Source organism: Rhipicephalus microplus, chromosome X (genome assembly GCF_043290135.1).
Source record: "Rhipicephalus microplus isolate Deutch F79 chromosome X, USDA_Rmic, whole genome shotgun sequence".
NCBI lineage: Eukaryota > Metazoa > Arthropoda > Arachnida > Ixodida > Ixodidae > Rhipicephalus > Rhipicephalus microplus.
The window spans coordinates 136,187,516-136,206,895 of record NC_134710.1 but is presented as its reverse complement, the minus strand read 5'-3'; the positions used below and the strand labels follow the sequence as shown (position 1 = coordinate 136,206,895).

The following is a 19,380-nucleotide window of genomic DNA, read 5'->3' as shown; positions in this document are numbered from 1 at the left end:
ATTGGGTGTATACGATCTCTTAAAGGATAGGAAATTTCATTGTTCACAACGGGGGTTATCTTCTCCAAATTATAGTCAGGACATAGGGGTTCGTCAAGGTTCTGTCCTTTTTCCCATTTTATTTAATATCTTATTAAGTTGAGTTCCGCTCCACAATAACGTCCAAGTGCATTTATACGCAGATAACATTGCGTTCTTCCCTGCTGCATGTGATGTACATTCCTTGCACTCTACATTAAAATCATATTTAGCAACATTACAAGTTCGGTTTCCACGTATTTATTAGACTCTACATGTCAGCAAAAGTTCACTGACTGTTTTTTTCTTTCAATTCTCCATTTAGTAACCTTCAATATCGCCAAGAGGTGATTCCACAAAATGATTGTGTTAAATATTTAGGGGTGTTTTATGATGAAAAACTGACTTGGCGAAACCAAATTGAACATATTAAATCTAAGGCAACTGATGCAAATGGAACAATTCACAGACTCGGTCGACACCCCACTGGCCTACGCAAGGACAGTGTAATCATGATTTACCGTATGTACGTTCACCCAATTCTAGAATTTGGTTGCGTTTTATATTACGGGGGGGGGGGGGGGCAGCATATAAGATTAACACCTTCGTTTTCTTAGAACGAGAGGCTCTTCGAAGTTGGCTGGGGGTTCCGAAAGTTACTGTGAACAGGGTGTTATATCAAGAATCCCGAATCCCCACCCTAGTTTGTAGATTCCGCATGCTTACCATTAAAGCATATTTAAAATTTTACGCTCATTCAATTAGACGTTCACACTTCGTATTCATTTCCGAACCGAGAACATTTTTAATGAGCTTTGGTCTAGAGTGCATAGACCTCAAGTTTTGTTTGTTAAAGAGCATGCAGCTAAAACCTTCAACCGGTAACATACGCAGAATTGTTTCAAATGACTCAATGGCAAAAACCAAAATTGAATTTGATAATATATTCTCTTTGAATGCCTAACTTCTACCCATTAGATATCTATAGGCTTATTAGAAGGCTATTTACTTCAATTGGGAATTGTTTATGTTATTTCTCTACGGATGCATCCATGTGAGAAAGCGGGTGTAGGCATCTTCTCGATGATTGATTTGTGGGGTTTAACGTCCCAAAACCACCATATGATTATGAGAGACGCCGTAGTGGAGGGCTCCGGAAATTTTGACCACCTGGGGTTCTTTAACGTGCACCCAAATCTGAGCACACGGGCCTCGACATTTCCGCCTCCATCGGAAATGCAGCCGCCGCAGCCGGGATTTGAACCCGCGACCTGCGGGTCAGCAGCCGAGTACCTTAGCCACTAGACCACCGCGGCGGGGCTGTAGGCATCTTCTCAGAGACATTGTTTTGGTCATTCTCAGTACGTCTTCCAGATTACATTCCTATATTTGAAGCAGAGCTTTTAGCAAATATTTTGGCCCTTAGGAAACTTTCAATCAATGATTCCGCAGTTGTTATTGTTGCTGATTCACTTTCCGTATGTAGATCCATAGCCTCAGCTTCTTCATTCGAGTGTTCCTCTTAGAATGCTTTCGTTTCTTTAATCCCAAAACAATTAAGTACAGTGCGGTTGGTGTGGGTGCAAAGTCACCAAGGTACCCACCCATACATAAATGAAATGGCTGGTACCCGATGCCAGTTTTGTCACTGAATCCAGATTTCATAAATATTTTTCACTCCAAGATTTTATAAAAAATAGATTACCAGTTCAAGAATACGGTCATCTTTATTTTGCTTGGAATAATAAATGGTGCCCCTCTCGCTAATTGGAAGTGTGCATCACAAAATTTCTATGCCGCATACCACCTCCTAATTTCTATTTACACAGGTCTGGTGAGGTGCCATACCTCCCATTTACTCTTACTATCAAGAGCCAGAAAAGATCGATCTTTTTTTTTTCTTATTTGCCGACGTTTCACAAGCCACAGGAAGAAAACATTTAGAAAATACAGTCAGAAAATTAAACATTACCCTTAATTCTGAAAATATCCTATCCCTTGGGGCTTTTTCTCTGGGCCACCGCAACAGGAGCGTCTGCGTAGCAGTTTGTAAATTTCTCAGGGAAGAAGAGGATTTGCTTGTTAAATTTTTTTCATTCTTTGTAACTAATGAAATTATACTTCTTTGAAATTACCATTCATTTATTTTTTCAATTATTAGTTAATTACCTACTTTATTCGCAAGTATCCTTATGATTACATCCACTCTTATATTCCCTAGATGACTGAATAGTTTTTTTTTCTTCAAAAATTAAAAATTCGTTTTCTCCATTACAATAACCGCCGGTTTATAGGCCACTCCCTCATAGTGGGTACGAGCCAAAGCATATAGGAGCAAGCAAGCAAACAATCACGCTCAAATGGTTACGGTGCAATCCAAGAACCGACAGTGAAGCACCCTCGGGGGTTTTAGTCTATAGACCCAGTACTAACATTTTTCCCAGGCTCTAAGTTATATGAGCGACTACGCGCCAATGCGGGAAGGGCCAGAGCAAAAGAGGAAACGCTACTCCTTGTGCTAGTCACAAGAGACTTTCGTGAAACAAAAGATTTTGTTTTCTCTTGCAATGGTAATCACCCTGATATTGGGCTGAATAACATACTTGCGGCAGCAGCGCACACTCTCCTCCATGTACGCGTCTGGGGAGACAGATATCCAAAAAGTACAAAAAAACTGCAGAAACATGGCAAATGAGTAGGAGCAGTTTCTCTGCATGTTCTAGATGGTGTGTATGTAAATAAATAAATAAATAAATAAATTATAAAATTTACCCCATTTATTTCGTCACTTTGTCGATTCATCAAATGTTGCTCTTATACATCGACTACACGTTCGATAACGCACAATCTTTCTTACTTCTTCATGAAAGACATGGATCACAGATAAATATCCAAACGGTTTCAAGCGTAATGCAATACTCAAACCAGTGCCTTTTCTGACGCAAAAGGCAGAATAAAGCTGTCATTAAACCGTACATATCAAAATAAAGCTGTTAAGCATGTAAAACTCGCCGCGAACGCTTTATCTTTTAACGAGAGACAATGGTGACGACAAATTAACAGCCTCCCGTATACGCACGCTCGCTGCGGCAGAACGAGTGACGTCACGGCGGCAGTGAGCAGGTCTGTTCTTCAAGGTGGCATTGATTAGCCCGTGGAGATGTCACAAACCCAAGAATGAGCTGCGCCTGCTGGACTAAGCCATTTTGAACTGCGTAGCGTTTAAGGGCGTCCATCCACTGACTCACGTCGCATGATCACGTGCAGTGGACGACGAAAGCCTAAAACAAGGCAACAATGCTCAAAATTAGTTAAAAGTAAACTAAAAAAGGCTTAAAATATTATGAAATACCTCAATACTAAAAATCGATCACTTGAACTTAGCTAACATCGCGAAAAATGCTATTAAAACATCCGGCTTACACCTCCGCTGCGCAAGAGACCACCTCGGTAAGCGCTAATGCCAAGGAAAATGTTGAGTTTCTCATGCTACGCACTTCAAGTTTCACTGCAATGAACACGCATTAAGCCCATGATTTAGAACTACACCATAACCTTCCCAAGAGCGACACTAGCACATGATCTATATAGCGTGTTTGTGGCTTCTGGCCTATTCCACAGGGAACGATGGCACTGGGCTGTGTGCTCTCGCAAAGCAGCAGTGAACCACACCAGTCTATGGATGTTTGCTTAACAGACGAAGCTTCACGAGCAATGGGCTTATATCTCCGAACATAAGCGTGCGCCTCAGACGGAATAGTTAGGAAAAAAGTGAACAGATGTAACGAACATGTAAGAATTAGTGAAAAGGGGGAACCTTGGGGAAAGGGAAGTCCTTTAAAATTTCTAGCAATGCCTACTGCCCAACGTGCAACATCCACAGGATTTGGTGATGTCGGGACGTGGCACCATCTCTCGGCGGCTGCAGTGGCACCCTGCCTGAACTACCAGAAGTTGGCGGAAAAAACAATCATTGACAAAAAAAAATGTTGTCAAAATCAACTTCCAGTTCTAAGCAGCAGGTGGTCAGTTTAAAGCAGTGGTAAAATGAGATAAGCAAGATGAACAGTATAAAAGTGCCGCAGGCAGGCTGGCCGACGTTTCGATAAAGTGACCTATCTTTGTCAAAGATAGGTTCTCTTAACAAAACGTCAGCCAGCCTGCCTGCGGCGTTTCTATACTGTTCATCCTGCTTATCCCACTACACGTTTCCATCTGTCGGCTCCCATCTTGACTTTGGTAAACTCATATTATCATGCTGCGAAGCGCGTGACTTCACAGGACGTTTGAACACCACCTGTAGGAATCACAAGGGCCAAGTTGTAAAATAACATAAAATATAGGTAGTTACACTCGATTCGGAAGCTGTAGGAAGGGTGGGGTAGTGACTCGTGGCTCTTCAGCAACGCTGGCGTTCATGGACAACCAACATTTGGCGTTGCGAACGCGCATAGGCGTAGTCGGCGTTCATGACAGGAAAGACACCTCCGTTTGTGATGCAGCGTTGCCCTCTCCTTTTCTCCTTTCCCTCTTCTCATTTTCGTATTCCTCACATCACTTCTCGTTCCCACCCATTTGCTGTACTCTACCGTTCACGGTTGTTCTATGCATTACCATCTCCCTCCTTTCTTTCCTCACCCTCACCATTCAACTTGGCATCACCTCTTTCCATGTTATACGACAAAGGGCTACGCTATGATTTACTCTTTCCCTCTTTCTCACATTCACATATCTCCTCCTTACCTTCTTCCACATTTCCCACCCCGTTTCTGTACTATACTACACTGCAAAAATATTTTCCGTTGATTACGCAAATAGGCGTACGTAACACACTACCAACCACTTCCGTAAAAAGAAAATAGTACAGCAGAGATCACGTAGAACACTTACAACGTACAGCCCGTTCAACTTTCACGGAGATCTCCGCAATGAAGACATAAAGTAACGGCTGCTACGGATCAACACCTGCCCCGTAGGGCCATTTCTCACACATTATTCATAATACTATTGCTACATGGCCGTAAATAACAAACGCGTTTCCATTAGATTCAACATGAGGCTTACATAATCAGCAGATCTTTCTTCTGCAAGTACATGGTCATTCAAAATTTTCTATGCCACAATTCCAACTAATTCTGTGGCAGCGTCACCTGGGAACTGTTGACTGCACCTGTACATGCTAAAAAATTTACGAAATAAATTCAAATGTTTAAAAACCAACAAGGAGAAGTTTCCTATTCACTGAAATTGAATTTTATTTTCCCATGATCATAAAATTAATACACCACAGACATGCAATAAATTGTGTGAACAAAAATTGTCGAAAATTGATTTTATTTGGGCAGCTTTATATCTGGAATCTAAAATACGAAGAAGGAATGTCGTAACTTCCAGACACCCAAACCACCTGTGCAGTTTTCTTAGTGTAAGAGTATTGTGCAGACTTCTTTTCTGAAAAACAGGAAAAACATTTTGTCAGCACAACCGCACCAGACGAGTACAGAGCAAAAAACAGTGCGAGCACAATTAATTTATTCATTTCAAGACGCCTAATAGGCCTTGTTAGAGGCACTGGCTTGCAGCACAAAAATAAATGATCACACAGAATAAAAATTAATACATATCACACAGAATGAAGTGGCTGAAAGCCCAAACAACTTTATAAACACACCAAAATATTGGCTAAGGATATTAGTAGAGGCAAAAGGAGCAAAGAAGTAATTGAATGTATAAACAATACAACGATTAAGGTTATGCCATGCAAAATCACTCAGCGACCATCACGAATATGGCGGAAAAAAATTTCACGTTTCTCGAAGTTCGAAACTTATCCTGGTCATTTAATTACGTAGCCAAAAATTTTGCTCCCTATTATGGGAGTCCGTAGTGTGGCACCGACTGAGCTAAAATTCGTCAAAAAATATTTTTTTGCAAAATTCGTTTTTAAATGCACTCAATAAATGACATTTGCATCAATGTAATGAAGTGATCCAACTAACAATAATGACTTACTTATTTATATCGATTCATCGAGAGGTTTTCCCACGAGCAATATTGAATAACGTTGCCAGGTTTTGGATTTTTTCCAGGTAACATAGTGAATTCCAAGGACACAAATAAGATATCTGCTGGTGACCTTTTTGACATGCTACAAACTAAAAATAATTTGCTCACTGAAGTTTAGCAGATAGTCTCAAATAATTGTAAATTTCACTTTTTTGGGGGAAAATCTCTGTATTCAGCATCAAAAAGCTTGCCTTGGTGGTCAACAAAAAATATTCACAACATTTCATTTTGAAGCTCTATGTACTACCTCGATATAGGTAAAGTTACTAAAGGGCATTATTTTTTAAACTCTAGAATAACTTTTTCTTGAAATTGTGTGTCTCCACCAGCTTTGCCCCTACTTAACTCAAGCGGCATGAAGCACTCGCAAGGGCAGTCTTCAACGGACTTCCACATACCTCAGGTACACACAGCAAGCTTGATGTGAAGCAATTGAAATTGGAATGGGGCTATCATCTGCATTCCATTGCCTACAGAGGTGCGCTACAATGAACGTCACTGGAGTGTGGAGATCACTAGCTTAGCAAAAAGAAATTTTTCGCGTAGGGTGGTGTGTGAGGGGAAGGTGACTTTGGTCATACTTTATGTACATTCTTGTGTGTTTCTAAGTGTGCATGTAGGTGTGCACATGCAGAACTAAGAAAATCGCAGCATATCTACGAAGTGAATGATGATGTGTGGGACGAAGCTTCAGAGGGTGTTATCGGTAACCGTGAATCTGTCTGGGTGTCTGTCACTCACTATAGCGCCTTCTGCTGAGTCATCGATAAACTATCCGGTCACGAACCGGTCACACTATAAGGACAATCCACGGCTTTATGATAAAAAATACTTGGACTGTGCTGGGAGGGGGAGAGTTAAGCAGCTCCACCTGCCTTCCTGGCTACGTCACTAATGATGACTCCCAGATGAGCCATCAAGCCGTTAAAAAGTATACAGTACACAATTATCCCTTACGCACAACATAAACGAGACTTTTGCCCTGGCTACCAGTTCTCAATTGATTACTTTTTTTTCGCTTCTGTGTTACTATGACAGGCTTTGGGTCTCAGGGAGCAGGGTGGTCTCCTGAAAGCCAGAAAAATAAGAAACTGTTGTTTTACTATAGCGTTTATCAGTGTACTGCATCAATGCTACTAGCATGCTATAAGACATATGTACAGAATATGACTAACTATTTTTATTAAGTGTATAAAATACACCTATTGCATTTGTGGAACTCCCCAGGAAAGCAGGATGTCTGACTTTATATCTATAAAGCTGCATGGCTCACCTGGAAGTCACCACACTGAACCCAGTTCTTGCAGCACCCTTCCGTTGGCAATGGAATGCAGATGATAACCCTATTCCCATTTCAATTACTCTGTAGAGAGCACCGAATTCGCTCTCTGTATTCCAGGTCGGTAGAATTCTGCTGAAGCTTGCCCTTGTGAGTGTTTTTTTCAATTTCCCAGTCTTTGACCAGCAGTCTTTAACTGGAGATAACACCAGCCATATAATCTGTAGAGGCTTTAATAAACGCCAATAGTTAGCAGTGTCTTCATATTCCTTTTTTTTTTTTCATCCGTGCGTGTAAACTTTGCTGCGAATACTCAACGACAGGCAGCATCACATTGTCACTTTAATAGCATGCATTGTTACTTTAATACAGCTGTATTGGTTCATGACAAAAACTTTTTTTTTCTGATTTCAATAGATCCTTTTCCTAATTGTGGTGCTCTTGCCACTTCCAAATCTTACCGCACAGGTAATAAGTTCTTGCATGTATCGGTGTCACTTACTAGTGTTGCATAAGCACACTATTCGAACAGTTAGAATATAGTTGCATGTGATTAAATGCACCCTACTACGGTTTGGATCTCTCGTTTACTCATGTAGGCTAGTACTAAATAGCAAACTATGAAAGTAAGCACGGACGAAATTGATATGTTGTCTAAATGTTCCTCATGCCTGTGCAGCTAGTACTCACCAATAGGACGCAGTCCTTGAAGGTATAAACACAGGCAAACATAGAATCCTGCAACCACATAAAAAAAGTTTTTATCTCTTAAAATAAGAAGTGATTTGATGACTTTCTCGGACAGTAACCAATGAAGGTTAATCCTAAATGTTGTTACTTACCATAGCTTCTTACTAGGGCCACCTCAACGCTAAATTTACAACCAAACATGTACAAAACCCACAACTTTCTAGCTTTTTCACCAGCTATGAAAATTATTTCATGCTGTAGACATATCAAATTACTCTTTGCCAACAGAAAAAAAAACTCTGATAATCAGCTAATACGAACTATCATATTTCACCAAATGTTATCTCTCTATAAAAAATCCCCAATATAGACCATATTCTTCATGTACTGAAAATTCTACGATTGTTCTAGACAGAAAATTTTGCACTAACCAAATCGAAGATTAACAGATGTTTTAAAAAATAATTCGTGGGGCTTTACGTCCCAAAATCACGATATCTTTACGAAGGATGCCGTGGTGGAGGGGCCCGTAAATTTTTACCATGTGGTCATTTTTATAGTGCACTGACAGTGCACAGTACACGGACTTCTACCACTGCCCGTCCATCACAACGTGACTACCACGGCCGGCATCGACCACGTGGCCTTCGGGTCAGCAGCCGACCACCGTAACCACTATACCACCACGGCAGACGAAACCGAGATTCTTTTTATTATGTTTTTAGAACGCGTATTACGAGTCGTGGTTTCTAGCTTTCGGTAATAATTCACATGCTGTTTTAGATTTCTTGAGTTGAAAGTTCTCTCTGGCTGTTCGCACCTCGGTGCTACATGCCACCAGCCACCTTTATTAGACAACGCGGAGGAGACGAACTTTGGCCCGACGGGGAGAACACGCGTGTAGGCTGCAGCACGTCAAGATTCCACGGCAGATATCGTCTCATCTTACGGCGCCGCGGAGTACTGACACCGTAAACAGAGGCTCACCTAACGACGCCAGCACAAAGGGAGGCGCACACATCCCACGGCTGCACTACGGTGCTGACAAGCCAGATCACTGTCGGCATAGAGTAATGCGACTGGTCTGGACAAGTAATCAGAGCGCAATGAAAATGTCACGCTCGAAATGTGAACACGACCAACACAATCAATCCGCTATTTCCGTAAATGCTGTATTTTCTGCTCTCAGTACGCACTCCGTCTCATAAAAAGCATGCATGATACAAGCCACCCGAAAACGACATCGACAGAAGAGCACTGTGTTTATGGCGTCGACTTTACTCGAAGCAGCCTAATCTGAGATATTGCGTAGGTACTACATGACACAGATCATTAGTGGCACGAGCTGTAACCCATACGGCGAGTAAATGAGAAGTTAGGCACTCACCTCTAAGATGCAGACCAGACAAAAAAGCAGCGCCAGGCGGGTCTCGTTTCGTGTGTGCGTCCTGGCCTTTGAGGAGGGTAGTCGGTCTAGTGACTAGCGTAGTGACTGCCGACGGATGAGTGACGATGTCAGTGCGCCCGCCACGGCCGAATGGTTCCTCTTTCCGCGAGGCCCGCCTAAAATGCCGTTTGGAACAAATATAGTTTTGTAGAATAAAAGCGGTGCAGAACACGTCGCGGCAATGCATGCAATGATGGTATGCGACGGCCATATTAGTAGAAATCATTCGTATTGCAAATGATTACTTTTGTCTAATTTTTTGTTGACGAAGGATACACTTGTTTTTAGCAATATTCAGTGAAACATCATTAGTAAACGTGTGCTCTATCCCTAGTATTTGCGAAGTAGTGAAGTCTAGGATTCTTAAAAGTGTGCTGTATTCTTGATGTTGGCGAAAGGGTGGAGCACGTTTATTTCCTGGACACTATGTCCGCTTTTCTGTCCGTGAATACGCGCAATTTTGTTGCGTTAGCTACACTGACCTCGCTGAGTCAATTTCGCGTGGCACTGGTCTGCGCATGCGCTATGATACTCCCCCGCCGCCGTGCGCGGCTCGCCGCCGGTGTGGGCGCAATTCGATGCGCTGCGCAGACGGTCAGTGGTGTCACGTACCGGAGCCGGCACCTCCCTCGCACTCGGCCGCGGCCGCGCGTGACTCGCCGCCGCCGGTGTGCGCTTTCCAGAGGAGTGCCGTCATAGCCTTGGTAGACATATGGACGCCGACGCGCGTGCCTTCCCTGTGCAGTCGCCATCTGACACTGCGCTGGAGCCGCTTGATAGCGCATTTTTTGCAGTGTACACATGGCTATCATCCTCCCATCCTCACCCTCACTTTCCTTTCTTGTTCCCTTGCTATATTATACCATGTCTATGCATACCCTAAATGCTATATGAAGGTACAGCATATTAAGGCTGGTTGTGCCGGAATTATTATGCTTATACATGGTTTCGCCCGCATGACGCCTACAGAGGACATCACTTTAAAAAAACAAGGCACTGTACTTACTAGCTTTGAGGTAGTAAATTGTTGTCACAACATTCACTATCTAAGTAGTAACTGCAGGTAGTAGACCACACATGTTCACTATTTTATAAACAACAAGAGGTAGTAAATGTCTGCGGTCTACTACCTGCAGCTATACTACATTGGTAGTGAATGTTGTGACAACAATTTACTACCACAAAGTTAGTAAGTATCACTGCGTTTTTTTTCTAAAAGTGATGGTGTGAGAGCAGACAGATGTTATGAGACATGAAGCCGACAGCCTGGTTCCCGGTAGTGTGATATTCTGGGAAACTGGCTAGTCTTTGCCACGCAAACGGAGTTTTACCAGACTTTTCGAGCAGATCTGTGGCTTAGAAAGCCCCGCCGGGGTGGTGTAGTGGCTGAGTACTCAGTTGCTGAAAGGCAGGTCGCGAGATCGAAATCGGCTGCAATTTCGATGGAGGCGAAAATGCTCTAGGCCCGTGGGCTCAGGTTTGGATGCACGTTAAAGAACCCTAGGTGGTGGAAATTTCCGGAGCGTTCCACTACGGCGTCTCTCATAATCATGTGGTGGTTCTGGGACACTAAACCCCACATATCAATCATGTGGAGCAGGAAAATAAGTCTATCTTCATGACTTTTTTTTTGCCATACATCTTTTTTTCTTGCTTTTTTCTCATTCAGTTACGTAAACGCACCGCTTCCACCACCATGAAATTGGGACGTGCACATGTGCCCCAATCCCAGTCATGTATTGTACATGTCTACGCACTACACAAGTTATATGCCGGAATACAAACGCCCAGTAAGGCGTAAGCGCAGTGTGAGGTGTCTATATACGCAGCGAGACGGGTTATACATGTGACGCTCGTTGAGAGAAAAATATTAATACCAACTGCATGCGCAAGTCCGACAGGTGCTCTTAAGAAAACGAAAAGAATAGCGGTGACAAAAACTAAATTAGACAAATCTCACGGAGTGTTGGAATTGGTTTCGCGCGATGCAGGCAGCGGGAAGCTGCCCCGGCTGCTGCTTTGGCTTTGAGCCATGGAGGCGTGACCAGATAGATCGATGCGTTTTTGTAAATGGTTTATACCAAGTTAAGTGGGCGGGGGACTACGATTGTAATCAGACGAAGGCGGCTACATACAGTGTGTCCCAAATATCAGACAGCCTTAATAAAAGAAATTGGTAAATCTCGCGTACAGTGAAAATCGATGATATGCGAAGCACGAATGAGGAAGGTTGATATGTCACTTTAAAATCATCGTACACAACGTTACGAGGTGGAGGTAAATTATGCCGTACACGACTTTCGTGTCATGATTATCATGTTTGAATGTGGCGGTTACCTTCGTCATCTATTCACGTCACGTGATGCCAAATTTAGTATATACGAAGCTAGCAACGGCCGCGAGCACGCTATGAACGTGGCATGTTGTCATGTTCTTGCGTGACACGCGTGTGATTATTATCATGTCTGCACCAGTGATACACCTTCATCATCCATTGACATCACGTAACACCAAATTTGGTATATGTGGAGCTAGCGAAACGGCAGCGAGTGCATCCTGAAGGGTCCAATATACTCCAACGTGACGTTGACGCACGCGCACGCTGGGCACAGCGACGCTGTACGTTAGCGAAACGCGAGAACCTTATCGTCTCATGCCAGGCACAACCGGCGCGACCAGCGTCCATCGGCGCGGCCCGATGGCGGTGCGGCCCGATCGGCGCGAAACGCGACATGCTGCATTTCACACCGATGCGTCACTCAGACAGCACTGCGTTTGCCTCTTTTCGTGACGGAGGGATGCTGGACGCGCGGAAACGCACATGCGTGAAAGCAACGCAGCGCGGCGTGCGCCTGCGAGTATACGGCAGGACCAGCGCCTGGCGTGGCAACGCCGGCGCGATGCGACGAAATGAACGCCGGCGAGCACGCGCGCCGTGTCACTTCGAAGTGTATTGGCGCCTTCACTGTGGCATGAAGTCATGTTGTCACATGACACGCATCCCATGATTATCATGTTTGCACCAGTCACATACCTTCGTCATTCATTGACGTCACGTAATACCTAATTTGGCATATGTGAAGCTAGCGAAACGGCCGCAAGCACATCATGAGTGTGGCCTGTAGTAATGTTACATGACACGCATGTCGTGATTATCATATTTGGATATGCCGTTTACCTATGTCGTCCATTCGCGTCGCGTAATGCCAAGTTTGGTACATGGGAAGCCAGTGAAACGGCCGCTAGGGCATAATGAGTGTGGCATGTAGTCATGTTCTTGCATGACACGCATCTCATGATTATCATGTTTGCACCAGTCACGACCTTCACAATTCATTCACGTACCGTAATACCAAATTTTGTATAAGTGAAGCTAGCGAAATGGCCGCGAGCGCATCATGAACGTGGCATGTAGTCATGTTGCTACATGACACGCATGTCATAATATTCATGTTAGGGTCTGTCACTTGTGTTCGCCGTGCAATCATGTCATACATGTCATGTGAACGAAACCACAGCAAGAGCTGCAGGTCCATCAAATGTAAATCATGACATTCATGACGTCCTGCCATGGTTTTCATGTTATGACTAGTCAAATATGTTCTTCATACAGTCATGTTATGCCGTACCAAGTTTGGTATCGATAGCATTATCGAAATGGCCAGGAGAGCTAAAAGTCGTAAGCGGATAGATAGATAGATAGATAGATAGATAGATAGATAGATAGATAGATAGATAGATAGATAGATAGATAGATAGATAGATAGATAGATAGATAGATAGATAGATAGATACGCTCAAAGTCACCGAAGTTCGCTATGAAATGCTCCGCATTTAAAAAAATGGGGGGGGGGGGTGTATAGGCCTCACGCCAAGCAAACCTGGTACATATTGTTGATTGATTGATACGTGGGGTTTAACGTCCCAAAACCACCATATGATTATGAGAGACGCCGTAGTGGGGGGCTCCGGAAATTTCGACCACCTAGGGTTTTTTTCACGTGCGCGCCCGAATCCGAGCACACGGGCCTACTTCCGCCTCCATCGAAAATGCAGCCGCCGCAGCCGGGATTCGAACCCGCGACCTGCGGGTCAGCAGTCGAGTACCTATAGCCACTAGACCACCGCGGCGGGGATGGTACATATTGTTGACAGTATAGAGTGGAGTACCCAACATTAACTATTTCGTTAATGAGGTTTAACTAATTAATTATATTTACATTTGTTACTTGTCAAACACTCACCTAATCATCGAAATGCTAATGAGGCATATGTATGCGATACCAATAATGACCAATCTGACGGGAAGTAGCGCGTTCCCACGTCGCTTTAATCGCTCGTGTTATGCTTAATGAACATGCAACTGGTCGTTTCAGAGTGCTCCAAGAGTTGCGTGATGTAGCAAACAGGCTTTTTAGTCGGTACTATCCAGGTTGCTATGGTAATAATGAAAGGTGAGTGTAGCTCGTTACTTGCTCGTACTTGAAATAAAATTCAAACGTGGCCTTGGCAGAATAAGCATGTCGCCGCCGGTGCGTCGCTATACCCATGCTATTAAATGGAGGTGCAGGTGATCAGGTATACGGATCAGGGAGCCCAAATGCAGAAGCGCTCTTCTCAAACAGGTTCGCCTGAGCACTTCAGTAGACTAGTAGTGAAAACTTCCTGCCACACCTTTCGTTAAATGCGTTCCATACATGAGGGAGAGATTTTGTCTTGCACCCGTGCATTCCGGCTATCGGGGACCATATAGCTATCGAAAACTTGGCGGCCTGTCATGTGGTGCGAACAGGGCTCGCATCGTAAACGAAGGCAGGGACGAGTAAAACCAGCAGCGCTGAGCGGATGCTATATATGGTTAAGGACGAGGACAACTATCAGCCGACTGCCCTGACGAGAGGGAGAGGGGCGACGATATGGTGCCCGTCCGCCCGAATGCGTGGCGGGACCAGTGCGTCTACCAGGGGCGCTCTCGGATACGCGGTAAACTTTATCTCTGCGCTAGGTGTCAATGTTTGGAGTGACCTTTCCTCGGAAAATACCAGTCGCGCGGCGAAGGTCGGCCACGCAGTCTCTACGCAGCAGGAGCTCCACTGGCGTTGTCGACAGCAGGAATGCGGAACCCCCCCTCGCGCTTCTCCCTCTCCGCGAGAAATATAGTGTGATGTGGTTCAGGGCGACGTTCAGCACAGGTTGCGACCAGCGAAGGCATCGAAAAATAGAACTGGGCGCCCAATCAGTCAAGCGTTTAACGCCGTGCGATTTGTTCGACACGTGGTTCATTCGCCGAAGTGGCCGCAAGTTCGTGGGAAATCGCCAACAGGGACACTATATACTTGTTTCTGCGTCAGAGTAGGGCCGATGTGTATCTGGCTTGTTGACAGAACGAATCAACCAGTTGGGCAGTGTGGTTGGTATTAACCCTAAGCGCCAGTGGTTCACAAGGCATATACTTTCCTTCAATGTGTCAGGGGACGGCAGCGTCCAAGTATGTTCTTCAGTGCTCCCTCCGTGTACATCCCACGTACCTTGATAATCGGTGTTATGCGAAGCACGTGCATGGACGCTGACTGTGTTGTAATTTCTAAATCTTTCTTGGGGACCTTCGACGCAAAAATTTTGGTCTGTCTGTACATTTGTCTGTTTGTCCACTCTTAACGGCACCGGGTACTTGAAACGGTCGACCCGATCCGCAGCGCCCAGCAATGTTGCTCAAGGTCTAGCGTGCATATTTGTGCAATTGTCAATTAATAAGCAATTATTGCGCAAGTCTGGGGCACCATAACAACACGTATATATTCTGCATGTGCATCGTTTACTAGAAAATGCATACATGAGTAATTCTAAGGAACATAGCGCTTATCACGTTGCGCTGACCATGTAACGCTTGCACGAAAAGGCAAGTGTTTCCAACGCTTTGCTAAGACACGATGGTGGTGGCACCTACCCGTCGCCTTGCGTTCCTCACCTTATCACCTCTGCGACAGGCGCGCACACCCGTCTCAGAGCCACGCGCTTTGTTTTGCGAGAAAACTGCCAGGTGGCACTCATGTCTCACGCGTGACGTGACTTAATGCGCTCGTTCGCCTCCACTGCAAGCTCGAGGCATGCTAACGCAGTGCCTTCAAAATACCATTCACCGATTTTCTTGCGCAGAACATCAAATTAATTGTTCACTTTCTCCACACGCAATATCGTCTTTCATCGACATTTGCAGATTACATGCAGATACGGGGCCAATTTTTTAATGTGCTAAATGTTACAACTGAGTGGCGCTAAAGATACGTACAAGCGCACGCACATACATACGTTAAACAGCTGCGTATGTTTTATGTCGCCAGTTGTTTACAGTCGCGTAGCAATGTCCACAGCAACACGGATATCATGCAACACCAGAAGCGGTAAGCTGATATGAAGCGCTGCTTGTGAGGACGGTAGCCCTGAACACCAGGGTTGGCACTGGTGGCTACTATTCGCCAAATTGGCAAATTTGAGAGGCCCATGTGACCTAAAATCATGATTGGTGACATGGTAATTTTTTGGCGATTTTTAGCGTGGTCTCGACGGAGTACGAGTGGGCGACAAAATTTGTTGTATTTTTTGTAGTTTTAGACTATCCAGTAGGAGGTCCACTTTACGCGCAATTCAGTACGTCTGTCCTGTTCCTCGTGTGTATCTCTTCAATTCACCAAGATCCTTGAGGCACTGGTGCACTGGTGCATGCACCATTACCTCCAAGCGCAATTTAGGTCAGCGAACTTCTCGAGTGCCGCGAGGTGATGGTGGGTACTAAGTTCTTCAGGGGCTTAAAGAGCTTTAGGCTTCTTAAGGTTCCCTTTTGAAGTGGCTGGGTGATGGTTACGCCACGTGTTCCGACAACCGCTCCAACTGTTCAATATAGATTGTCAACTTCTTCCCGGTTGTAGTACTCCCTAATTTTTTTATGTAGAGCATAAATTATTTATTACCATTCTTTTAGGGCCGGCCGAGAAGTCTGCTTCTTGGGACTGCCTTCAGAAACTGCACTGAAGCTAATGTTTAGCGTGAGCAACACCGCACAAAAAACGTTTTGGGTGCATTGCGACGTTTGCGCCCTTTCGAATTTATTACCTTTGTTTTGTAATCAAGTTGCTCGGTTATCAAACACATCTTTCCACTCAATCAAATTCTAGAAATTTGTAAGAAGGCTACGCACGCCACCCTTCTCTTGTTGGAGCGGCTGCTTCATCCTGTATCCGCTACAACTAAAACCATCGCAAAGTTTTCTTATGAGGTGCTATAGCATTCAGAGACGCTGATGGTGCATCCATACCCTTTTTGATTGATACCACGCTGAAGCGGCTGATGCAACTGGCATTAAAAAAACGTCAATATAAATAAGGGGTGACAGATGGTATATTTGTTCATAGGTCTATACACAATTAGTGATCTGTATTACTAGGCACACCACAAATATGTAGAGTGGCGACTTTTCTGACGAAATTTGAAGAAAAATGGCGACTTTTGGCGACTTTACGCTTGTCGTTTGACGAATTTCACTCGAAAGTCAGTGGCGACCCTACTGAACACTGTTATATAAATCAACAGCAGCGGATGACACCTAAATACAATTGAAGGTAACCCGACGTGACGACCGTATAATAAAAAAACCTATCAAGTTGGATAGTCAGCGCTCGAACCAGACTTGGCGTTTCACGAACATTAGGGTCTATTTGAAAAGTAGTTCTAAGACTTGGCGTAGCTCTGCGGTAGAATACTTGATGGCCACGCACAATGCTGAGGTTACATTCCTGCTAGAACTGTGACATTGATTCTTTGCATTTATTGAGTCAACACCGGCAGAGCTCTTTTTTAACACTCACGCATTGAAATTACCCATGTGTGTTCTCGCCGTTCCTGTGTAGAAATAAAGTATCAAAATCACTTGTGGCATATTCCTGCATACCAGTGGCACTTAACCGCTGACGGGTATGTGCCACTGTCTGGCGGAAAGTGTTTGACGACGCACGTGACGGGATTGGGACATTATGTCGTGACTAACGAGTCGTATTTGTCAAACCATCTTACTCTCCCATACTAATTTTGTTCACCCCAAGTTAAGAGAGGGATCACGAGAGCAACCATACGTAGCCGGCGAGACAGACAGACAGACAGACAGACAGACAGACAGACAGACAGACAGACAGACAGACAGACAGACAGACAGACAGACAGAAAAACAGACAGACAGACAGACAGACAGACAGACAGACAGACAGACAGATAGATAGATAGATAGATAGATAGATAGATAGATAGATAGATAGATAGATAGATAGATAGATAGATAGATAGATAGATAGATAGATAGATAGATAGATAGATAGATAGATAGATAGATAGATAGATAGATAGATAGATAGATAGATAGATAGATAGATAGATAGATAGATAGATAGATAGATAGATAGATAGATAGATAGATAGATAGATAGACGGATGGATGGACAGGCAGGCAGACAGACTGACAGACTGACTGACTGATTGATTGATTGATTGATTGATTGATTGATTGATTGATTGATTGATTGATTGATTGATTGATTGATTGATTGATTGATTGATTGATTGATTGATTGATTGACGCTCAAAGTGCCTGCAGTACGCAAGGAAATGCTTGGAATTCAACATACCGTGAGTTAACCACTGATACTTATTAGGTTACATTAAATGCGTGTATCTCTAATCGTTCAAATAAAACGTCGTAGCTACCCCAGGTGGTCTAAATTTCTGGAGCCCTCCACTACGGCGTCTCTCATAATCATATAGTGGTTTTGGGACGTTAAACCCCACATATCAATCAATCAAAACGTCGTAGCTGTTATTCCCATTTCACTCACGCCGATAACAATCTCTTATGATAGTGATGCACTTTCTTTTCGATAACGTATGTTGATTCAAGTCACTTGATAGGCACAGCCTATAAGGAAGAACCGTAACAGCACGTCTACTGGGGAACAACTCAGCAGTATTTTGAACACATCAAAAAAATTTCGTAATCTTGTACCACTCGTTCCTTACTTTAATTTTCTTGTTTATAAGTTACAATAACGTTGGGAGTATTCAATTCAGCATTCTCATTATTAGAGCCTTAGAGAGTTTGCGAACCATTATAGGTTTAAGGACTAGACGCTTAGAGGTGGTAAACAGTTGAATTTTTAAATAGAAAATAATACAGAAGGGCTAATATATGAAAACTTTTGTGAACATAGGTTGTCGCTAGAGCCGGCGCTTTGACAAGCAGACTTGTTTTTTTGAAGAAGACAAGCCCCATTCTTCAAGTATTCTATCTTTACCTCTTCCTCGATAGTCTTTATATATGCCGCTCTTGAGGGACTGCGATTGGCGTCCCCCTACGAACAGAACAAGCTTCATTGATTGATTGGTATGTGGTGTTTATCGTCCTAAAACCACCATATGATTATGAGAGACGCCGCAGTGGAGGGCTCCGGAAATTTCGACCACCTGGGGTTGTTTTACGTAAACCCAAATCTGAGCACCCAGGCCTACAGTATTTTCGCCTCCATCGAAAATGTGACTGCCGCAGCCGGGATTCAATCCCGCGACCTGCGGGTCAGCAGCGGATTATACCTTAGGCACTAGACCACCACGGCGGGGCTAGAACAAGCTTCACAACAAATGCATTCGGTTAACACTTTCCATGGTGGCGTTGCGTAATTGATAAAATGAATAACATCGGCTTCAATATCTTTGCGGTCAGAAGGTGCTCACAGCTGGCGCGAGTGCAAGCTCGATATGCAACCTCGCCAAGGCTATCTCCTCTCGGTGAACGAGGCTGCCTTTAAATTTTGAACCGCACAGCGACATATGCCGGTTTCCT

At 44.0% G+C, this 19,380-nt stretch overlaps 1 protein-coding gene across 5 annotated transcripts in view; it reads right to left on the bottom strand.

The window, feature by feature from the left end:
* Window positions 1–4,246: 4,246 nt before the first annotated feature.
* The window catches only part of LOC142775779 (uncharacterized), a 198,675-nt gene continuing 183,541 nt past the window's right edge, over window positions 4,247–19,380 (bottom strand). For all 5 annotated transcript variants that reach the window (XR_012887003.1, XR_012887001.1, XM_075877806.1 and 2 more), the window contains 3 exons: window positions 9,441–9,616; window positions 8,054–8,101; window positions 4,247–5,469 (listed from right to left, as the gene is read on the bottom strand). Coding sequence is in view for 3 of the 5 variants with exons in the window: in XM_075877806.1 (XP_075733921.1) it covers window positions 5,366–5,469; window positions 8,054–8,101; window positions 9,441–9,616 (328 nt within the window). In the remaining 2 variants the exon portion in view is untranslated. The remainder of the gene's footprint in view (window positions 5,470–8,053; window positions 8,102–9,440; window positions 9,617–19,380) is intronic.